The 10,000-nt window shown below is 41.0% G+C and overlaps 1 protein-coding gene across 2 annotated transcripts in view; it reads left to right on the forward strand.

Annotated features, from left to right (window-relative positions):
- The first annotated feature begins 2,320 nt into the window (after positions 1 to 2,320).
- LOC121857065 (delta-like protein B) overlaps positions 2,321 to 10,000 on the forward strand; it is a 16,766-nt gene continuing 9,086 nt past the window's right edge. For both annotated transcript variants that reach the window (XR_006087102.1, XM_042352921.1), the window contains exons 1-3: positions 2,321 to 2,535; positions 2,698 to 2,994; positions 4,219 to 4,282. Coding sequence is in view for 1 of the 2 variants with exons in the window: in XM_042352921.1 (XP_042208855.1) it covers positions 2,467 to 2,535; positions 2,698 to 2,994; positions 4,219 to 4,282 (430 nt within the window). In the remaining variant the exon portion in view is untranslated. The remainder of the gene's footprint in view (positions 2,536 to 2,697; positions 2,995 to 4,218; positions 4,283 to 10,000) is intronic.

The raw sequence follows: 10,000 nt of genomic DNA on the forward strand, positions 1-10,000 counted from the left end.
GACACAAACAAGCACACACACACACACACACACACACACACACACACACTCACACACACACACACACACATACACAGAAAACTTAGCAAGAAGAAATATGTCTTTAAGATGACTATTAGTGAATTTTGACATTAATTATATCAAAGCAGAAATATAACGTTACCTGGACTAGGTTGGGTTAGGTTAGGTTAGGTTAGGTTGATGTGTTGCTTAAATTAGTTTAGGTTAGGTTAGGTTAGGTTAGGTTAGGTTGATGTGTTGCTTGAATTAGTTTAGGTTAGGTTAGGTTAGGTTAGGTTAGGTTGATGTGTTGCTTGAATTAGTTTAGGTTAGGTTTGGTTAGTGGTAAATGACGTTAAAGTAGATGAGGTTCGATTAAGTTAATGTTAGGTTAAATTAGACTCGTATTAGTTTAAATTAGCTGAGGTTAAGTTTTAAGTTAGGTTAATCAGATGAAATAATCAAAGGTATTTATTATCTAGGTGATCCCACAACACAGAAGGTTACTTGTGGCCACAGGAGTACAGTGTTGTTCACCCGATCTCTACACCGATATTTCCCCATTGTTACCTCAACCATTGTAAACAACTGTGACTGCTTTATTGAATATCTATTGATCTATATTATCTTCCTATGTATGTATGTATGTATGTATGTATGTATGTATGTATGTATGTATGTAGGTAGGTATGTATGTAGGTAGGTATGTATGTAGGTAGGTATTCTATCTATCTATTAACTATTACATCAGAGTGCGTGCGAGGCGGTAGATGCTCACACACACACTCACCTCAGTTCATCATATGTAAATCCCCAAGGAAGGTCCCGGGCGGTGGTGGGTAGTGAGGGTTACGTCTCTGTCAGGTGTGGCCGTCACGCGCGGGTGGGGGGTGGGGGAGCGCAGGTGGCCATTCGCAGCTGTTCATCCCCCCCACACTCTCCTCCACTACCAAATACCACGATAATATTATCTTCGTACCACTAAATCTACCTTACTTATACACCATTGACGATTATTGTAGCTTTAGTAGTGATTTTATATATAATTGTGATATATTAGAACTACAACGGTGATATTTCTACTTAGTTCTTAATAGAAAGTTAAATACTTCACAATGGGGGTGGCAGTGACGACGCTTCCCCCATTTTCTAGGTGTCGTCTCTATACGTGGACATTTCGCTATGATGCTGTTCACGACGAAACTACATCGATATTAAACATATAACTGGTGACTTATTAAACCATTACATGCTGGTGTGGACATTGACCAACACAAGAGGCGGTAGTTGTGTTAGTTAAAATATATAATGTTTTAAGAAATGTGGCATCATGTTGGCTACTACTACTACTACTACTACACGACGTTGTCTTGACCATACCCACACTTATTAAGCTCCTTATAAGCATCAATTAAATATTAGCACAACATTGAGAAGAGATATTTTATTGTCTATATACACAAACATTTAGGATAACCATTTAAATACTACAGTCGCTTAAAAGCCTAATTTGAGATGTGTGTCAATTGCCATTAATGTAATTGTGCTTTGTAGATAGATAGATAGATAGATAGATAGATAGATAGATAGATAGTTTGTTTACCGACCAAAGAAAAACAAAATATTATAAAACGTTTACAAACACACACACGTCGCAAGTGTTCCGTAATGAGACTAGGTGAAGCCTGATCACCACCTGCTGATACAGTTTCCACATATTATACTGTAGAATGTATGTATTCTCATATAAATAGACTTAATAAAGGTTAGATTAGGTTAAAACGATTTTTTATTATATTCACATTAGTATTTTTCACATAACAACCGCTATCTATTAATTATATTTATGTATTTTTCAGTAATTATATCTTAATGATGTTCCTGTGATGACATAATATAAGGAACAGTAACAGCAACACACACCACCACTGAGCCCAACATACCCTTCCTTTAACTCCATACTAATTACAGTTTCAGGGTGTTTTTTTATTCCCAGTTTGATATCTTGGCAGGACATTGTTAATTTAAGGTTAAATACCAATATATATTAAGGTGTTGTTGTGAGAGGAGTATTAATGTTATTCACTGTCTGTTGGTGACCTCTAGCGGTGGGTCCACTAACTAACACTCCCAGACGCTTATCGTCCTGCTACTGTTCCAACTCTCATAGTAAACAAACACTGCACGTGTCTTCAAGTGGTTGATGCAATTTTCTTGTAATGTATCTAATTTTAGTAGTTAATATAAATACATGTAAAGTAAGAAGTATACAGGAGTACAGGAGGGAGGAGTTAAGATGAGTGTTATTGTGTGCAGGTCGGTGGTGGGCGGAGCTTGAGGCCGGCGAGCGGTGGGGGAACGTTTGCCTGCCTCGTCAGTCTGTCACGATCTGTAGCACGTAGAGGGTGTGCCGTGCGCTGTCCTTCGCACCAGTAACACGCTCCTCGTCACTCTTATCAGCCAGCCATGCGGTGGCTAACACAACCTGTGGTCATCGCACTGGCCATGGTCACCATCTCGACATGTATATCAAAGGTAAGCGTAAGAGGATTCTTACTTTTTAATCTACAAGTTAACTTAAAATTTTTTGGACATAGTCAAAATATTGCCGGCAGAGCTGCCGCTTAGTGATGTACACATGTTAATGATATTTTCTTGTATAACAGTTAATAATGACGTACTATCATTGTGTTGCAGACCTCCGCCAACGCCGTGTTTGAGCTAAGACTCAACAAGTTTGTGAACCAGTATGGACGGGACACAGAGGGTCACTGTTGTAACGGGTACAGAGACTCAGAGGGACAGTGTAGTGGTACTTGTAGAACCAAGTTCCGTGTGTGTCTTAAAGTGTACCAGGAGGTGATCGACCCAAAGTCCCCATGTACTTTTGGGGAGGCAGTGACGCCCATCTTGGGCGAGAACGAAGTGGATTTCTCAAAAGCCGACTTGGATGGATTTGTGAATCCTGTGAGATTTCAGTTGGCGTCGTGGCAGGTAAGAAACGAAGTGTTGCTGTATAGGTGGAATATTCGCTATCATAAATCCCAAAGTGCTAAGATGTGTACAAGTGAGAAGCTACAGTGAGTGTAAAGTGTTAAGTGTTCCTAAAATACCGAAACAGTGTCTCAGTTAATAAGAAAAATAAATTAATGTGTTATTGTGGGCGCCAAGAATCCGAGGCCCCCACAAGTCAGATCAAATTCGCCTTGAAAGTGTATATATATAGTGACAAAGGATTAGCGCAGTTTTTGTGAGGACCAACGCAAAGAAGATGCGAGCGAGTGTGTGTGCGAGAGGTGGGCAGAAAGCTTGCCCTGGCCAGCCAGCCAGCATCAGCAGTGGTCGGGCCAGTTTTTACTGCCGCCTCAACAAGAATCTTTTAATCGTAACGTGTGTGTGGTGTAAAAGTTAACCTGCAGCCTCAGTTCCCACGGTCTGCTCTTCCATTATTTACTTACCAGTGATAATGTTTTCCAACTGTAATGTGACTAACATCAACTTCCTCAGATCAAATGGTTGTTGGCGAAGAAATAAAATGTGGATAAATTTTCATAAAATTTATAAGTGAAATCGTGTTTAAATTATATATAAACATATATGAAATAAGATATACCTCGTGTTGTGAGTTAACCTCAATCAGCAAGACAAGTGAACATAGATCTGTGTGAACATTTTACCATGAAAACCAATAAATTAATTAGAAAATACCTAATAAAAGGCAATATGTTGAGTGTTAGTGATGTATTAGGCCTATTGAAAAGTAAAGTGAAGAATTAGGCCTATTGTAAACTGGTAGAGCACAGTGGTAGTGTTGTGAGCAGGAAAATATAATGTTTTTACGACGCGACCTTCCTACACTGAGGGTTTGGCTGTGTTGTGTTGTAAACCCATAAATAGACTGAGTGCATCTTGCCGTTCACAAGTGCCTTACTGAGGTAGTGAAGCTCTGGCTATTCATTGAAAAAAGAAGTACAAATATCCAGAAAAGTATATATAATTTATTTTAGAAAAAACAATTACCGTTAGAATAAATAATTATACCCGTTATCTGAACACGTCGAGGCACTTTGGGATTTTTGATGGACTTGAAATATTCCGTTCGTAAAATCGCAAATGAAAAAAAAAAGAGGTGTGTATGTATATATATATATAAGGTGTTGTGAACAAGTGATGATGGTAACGGAAAGCTAAAGGTGGGATTTGTTTTCTTCTCAACAGGGAACCTTTTCACTGATCATAGAAGCTTGGCATGAACACCCCAACGGCACAGCCTCGTATGTCGGTAAGTACACTATTTATGATTGAGTATTACACTAGGCTTTTTCTTCGTTCATTGTTAAGTTACCTCATGTTCATTTATATATTGTACAATTTCCTCGCATCATTTCTAAGTTGCATCATTTCTAAGTTACTTGAACGTTTCCTCTGATTAAATATTTCTAAGTTATTTGTACATTTCCTCCGATCATTTCTCATTCCAGTCCATGTAGTTATTTGGCGGAAAATTCCGGACGTTATCTAAGTTTCAAAGTTGTGTGTGTTAAGTAACTTGCATGTTAGTGAGACATACGTGTTAAGTAACTTACGTGTTAAGTGAGACATACGTGTTAAGTAACTTACGTGTTAAGTAACTTACGTGTTAAGTACGTGTGAAGTAACTTACATTTTGTGAGATGCGTGTTAAGTAACTTACATTTTATGTGAGACATACGTGTTAAATAACTTACATGTTAAGTGAGACATACGTGTTAAGTAACTTACGTGTTAAGTAACTTACGTGTTAAGTGAGACATACGTGTTAAGTAACTTACATGAAATACGTGTTAAGTAACTTACATGTTAAGTAACTTTTGTGTTAAGTGAGACTTGTGTGTTAAGGAACTTTCGTGCTTAGTCCGTCAATCATGTATTAAGTAAATCATTCGTGTGACAAGTACCGGTAATTGTTTCGGGTTTTATCCAGTCATTCACGTTAAGTAAATTATATGTTTTAACTAATTCATACTTTTTAAGTGATTATTTCGTGTTTCATCTTTCGTGTGGTAAGTCATGAGGTGTTAACTATTGCCAAGCCACACATCAGTAAAAGTTGTGTTTATAAGTTTGTAGAATTATGAGGAATAAGAAGTTCGTTAAGATATATTTTTCAAGCGTGCGTTAATGTCGGGTTTTGGTGCTCAGATTATATTAGTAATAGTAGTTCACACTAGGTCTTAGGTTGTTATAGACAGACCTAGGGAGGGAGGGGGTGATAGGCCTAGACTAAGTTGTCAGTGATGGCGGCTAGGTTATTTTTATATTCTTACTAGGTATTTCATTGTTTACGTCACGTTACGTTAGTAGCTTATAACATAAGAATGGATGAATCTGCAGCGGACCTATTGGCACATACTGGGCAGTCCCGTATATACTGGGCAGTGTTTGTGTGGGGTTGTAGAGTGGTGGTGTGTCTCACGTAGCTAATTTAGGCCCAACTTTTACAAAATCATGGTAGATATTTATTTATGGCGATACGGGTATCCGAGTGAACATACCAAAATGAAACAAGTCTACTGGTGTTTCTTAACGGGTATCTTAACCAAACACTATGGCACTTTTCCACTCTGTTATTATCGTCTTCTTAAAGTGATAAATACACCTTTTGTGTCTTGTAAGGAAAAGTTGGATTATATCGTTTGCTGTTAAAGTTTCCTCCATTGATGGTGTGGACAGTTCCTAGCCTGGTCTTCTGGTTATTACTTCTAGTTTAGTTTCCTTGATCTATTCGTTAACAATATAATCTTTTATTGTTCATTTAGTTTCATATACAATACCGTAGTGTAACTTAGGTTGAGAATTACTTTATAAGTGTACAAGGCTGTCAGTATCCTAGTTGTGATAATATATTTGAGAACAATTGTTAAGGTCGTTGAAAAAACACGTTAACAAACACAACTTGGTGATATTGGGGGTAATGATGGCTTTACTGGCCACCTCTGTTAGTAGGCGGCTGTACACCATACCCTCCCTGTGTGTGCGGCTCCTCGACTACTATCAGATAAAAGGTGTCTCTATCATGGTCTCTATATCATGGTTAAACTTTAAAACCGTGGCTAACCATCATAGGTATTGTCAGAGATGATAACAGTAAGTAGTGCGTAGTCAACTATTGATCCTAGTGACTCGTTTACAATATTGTATATAAACCTATCACAGTGCAACACGTTCAAGTTTCTAATAATATTGACGAGCAAATTTGTAATGGGAAATATGATTAATGTTGAGAATGTATGTACGAAACAGATGTGACTCCTAACAATGGCTAATAAAAATACTGAACAGATGGAGGGAAGGGTGGGTGGGAGGAAGGGAAGAAACGGAGGGGAGGGAGGAGGAGGAACACAATATCCGGTTCCTTTTGACTCGTAAATGTTTCACAATTCACCGCTACGCATTGCAATGTCTTCTTTCGCCTTTACCGGCCATATTAGTAAAGTGTTCACGTGGGAACCGGAGGAGCTCCGTGGACCGCGTGTGTGTGTAAGGTAGAGGCAGCTGTTGGCCTGACGAGTGTTACTTGAAGTAGGCGGCGGTCACATCCTATAAACACCACCCAGCATTATCCTTCTAACCATAATAGTATATATAACGTACAGTATAGTGTTAACACACGTTATTATACACGATATATAAGCGAGTCGCTGCTGGGATACACGCGTAGTATTTAAAGATTTGTGGTGGAAACTAAAAATTGTGTATCAAGAGGAGCTTACTAAGAGCTATTAGCTGGGTGGGGACTGGCAGGATATTAGCGGTCGCCCAGGGCTGCACGGGACGCGCTCAGGCCCCCAGGCTCTGTAGGATACCCGCCCCTAGGAACACCACACAGTTGCCGAATGCCGCCACCTGCCTCAATCGTCCAACAATTATAATGTTCACCGTTTGGTATAATCATATTATCAATTTGCTGTTCGAATAAATATTGTTACACTGTACCGTAAACAATGGTGCTATACAGATGAAGGCTGATGAGTGTGTGTTACCGGGGTGGGCGGTGATGGTCAGCAGTAGCATATGGACAGTCGAGAACATTTAGGGAAATAAAGGAAGTGTGGCTCCAGTAGTTAGCTCAGCCGTGGTAGGAACAAGAGACAGCCGTCCTTCATTAGGACGCTCACCACTACACGCACACAACTTCTTGGTGTGTGTGTTGGTCCCTGGCGCTCCGATTCACCTCACTGCACCAAGAGCCAACTAGTACTTGTGTTATGCTGGAGTTGAGGTAGACATTCCTCTGCTACGGCCAGGATCATAACACACTATATCAGTCTTCAAAAGATTCCAACATTAGTCTTGGATAAATATTCGTCCGGTGGCGAAAAATGATCATTAATATTTCGTGGATTGCTCAGTTCATTCGCCCTGAGAGAACTGGCCACTCCGGGACGTTGTGTTCCCAAGTTTCCCATGGCTGTAGAAGGCTGTAACCCACCACCCGTTCACACTCGCCTCTCTCGCCCCACACACTAAGACTTACCAACCACCTCCCCTCCTTTGTGACCCCCTACCCCACCTCCGTCTTGGTGGTCATGAGGAGCGTTAGCATACACTGAACTGTGACATGAACGGTTGTGTATAGACTTCCCACTCCCTAAGCCTCAGACCTGCCCTAGGTAACCCCCAGCTCAGACACATCATCATAGCGGGTGTGGAGAGGGTAGGCGTGGGGTAGTTTTGTGCCAGACTCGAGGAAGGTGGTTCTAGTTTTTGTTTTGGCAACTTCCTTTTTGTTTGTAGTTTCCTTTATTAGTTTTGATCATATTCACACACGAGGTGATGGGCCGCCTGTACTTGTCTCTTGAGTGCTCTTTGTATGGCTGCCTCTTCTCCCTGGTTTATTCCTCCCTGTATCTTCTCCCTGGTTTATTCCTCCCTGTATCTTCTCCCTGGTTTATCCTCCCTGTATCTTCTCCCTGGTTTATTCCTCCCTGTATCTTCTCCCTGGTTTATTCCTCCCTGTATCTTCTCCCTGGTTTATCCCTCTCTGTATCTTCTCCCTGGTTTATTCCTCCCTGTATCTTCTCCCTGGCCCTCCTCTTCTCCCTGGTTTTATTCCTCCCTGTATCTTCTCCTGGTTTATTCCTCCCTGTCATCTTCTCCCTGGTTTATTCCTCCCTGTATCTTCTCTCCCTGGTTTTCTCCCTGGTTTATCTCCCTCTTGGTTTATTCCTCCCTGTATCTTCTTCGGGTTTATTCCTCCCCCGTTTATTCCCCCTGTTTATTCCTCCCTGTATCTTCTCCTGGTTTATTCCTCCTCATCTTCTCCCCTCCTCTTCTCCTGGTTTATTCCTCCTGTATCTTCTCCTGGTTTATTCCTCATCTTTCTCCCTGGTTATTCCTCCTGTATCTTCTCCCTGGTTTATTCCTCCCTGTATCTTCTCCTGTTTATTCCTCCCTGTATCTTCTCCCTGGTTTATTCCTCCTGTATCTTCTCCCTGGTTTTATTCCTTCCTACATCTTCTCCTTATTCCTTCCTGACATCTTCTCCCCTTGTTTATTCCGCCCTGTATCTTCTCCCCTGGTTTATTCCTCCCTGTATCTTCTCCTGGTTTATTCCTCCCTGTATTCCCTTGTATCTCTCCCTGGTTTATCCCTCCTGTATCTTCTCCCTGGTTTATTCCTCCCTGTATCTTCTCCTTCCTCCTGTCTTCTCCCTGTTTATTCCTCCCTGTATCTTCTCCCTGGTTTATTCTCCATCTTCTCCTGGTATTCTTTCTTCTGGTTTATTCCTCCCTATCTTTCTCCCTTGTTTATTCCCTCTCTTCTCCCTGTTTTATTCCTCCTGTATCTTCTCCTGGTTTATTCCTCCTATATCTTCTCCCTGGTTTATTCCTCCCTGTTTATCCCTCCTCTGGTTTATTCCTCCTGTATCTTCTCCTGGTTTATTCTCTCCCTGTATCTTCTCCTGGTTTATTCCCTCCTGTATCTTCTCTGGTTTATTCACTCCTGTATCTTCCTGGTTTATATTCTTCCTCCTGTATCTTCTCTATTCCTCCTGTATCTTCCTGGTTTATTCTCCCTGTATCTTCTCCCTGGTTTATTCCTCCTGTATTCTCTCCCTGGTTTAGTATATATATATCTTCGTCTGTCCTTCACCTTTCCATCATTATTCTTCCTATTTGAGTCTTTCTCTTTATTGTTTACCGTTTTGTTATTCTCCTCCCGTCTCTCCCTCCATCATCCGTGTTTTCCACCCTCTTCCACTATCGCTTCTCGCCGCCTCTGTGTGAGAAATTCATTTCCTGTGTTAAGAAAGCAAGTAAACTAACCAATTTAACGTGAAAGGGTGGTTGGCGGGGCGGAATGGGTCTTATACACCAGGAAAGTGACCTGCCCCGTGTGGCTTGAAGTTTCTTGAAAAAAAACCCACTTGTACCGTACCTGTTTATTATTTAATACTTTATTGAATGGCGCGTGTCAATTAAAAAAAAAACTAACTTATTTTACCGTTTTTAGTTAATGCGATACGTTAAGTCAGGGTCGAGTTGTTTATTAATATGGAGTTTGTTAGTTCCCATGAGTGCAAGAGTTGTGGTGGTGATGAGCAACAACCTGAACGTGGCAATTGCATGCGTGCTCGGGGCAGTGGGAGCTGGTTCCTCCCCCCCCCCTCCTCCTCTGCTGCCATTTTACGATGATTCTTATATTTTTTTAAGAAACCCGAATATGAAGATGTTTGCAAGTTGTACTAAGATGCAACACTCGTGCTGCTCTCACGTCTGTAATAATAAGTAAGACGCTGGTAAGATACAGCAGCAGGTGTTGTTGTACCTGAAGGAAGCGGCGACATTGTGTATGCAGGGCATCACACCAGCCCCGCCCGGAGAGCCCACCACACACTTTCCCACGCTCCCATGCACTCCCAGTCATGCGGGCAGCGCCATGCACTCCTCACACCTTGCCATTCTTCTTTATTAGTCTCTCTCTCTCCTTTCATATGTTGTTTGTGAAGAGGAATGAT

The sequence above is a fragment of the Homarus americanus genome, unplaced genomic scaffold (genome assembly GCF_018991925.1).
Source record: "Homarus americanus isolate GMGI-L3 unplaced genomic scaffold, GMGI_Hamer_2.0 scaffold49213, whole genome shotgun sequence".
Lineage (NCBI taxonomy): Eukaryota > Metazoa > Arthropoda > Malacostraca > Decapoda > Nephropidae > Homarus > Homarus americanus.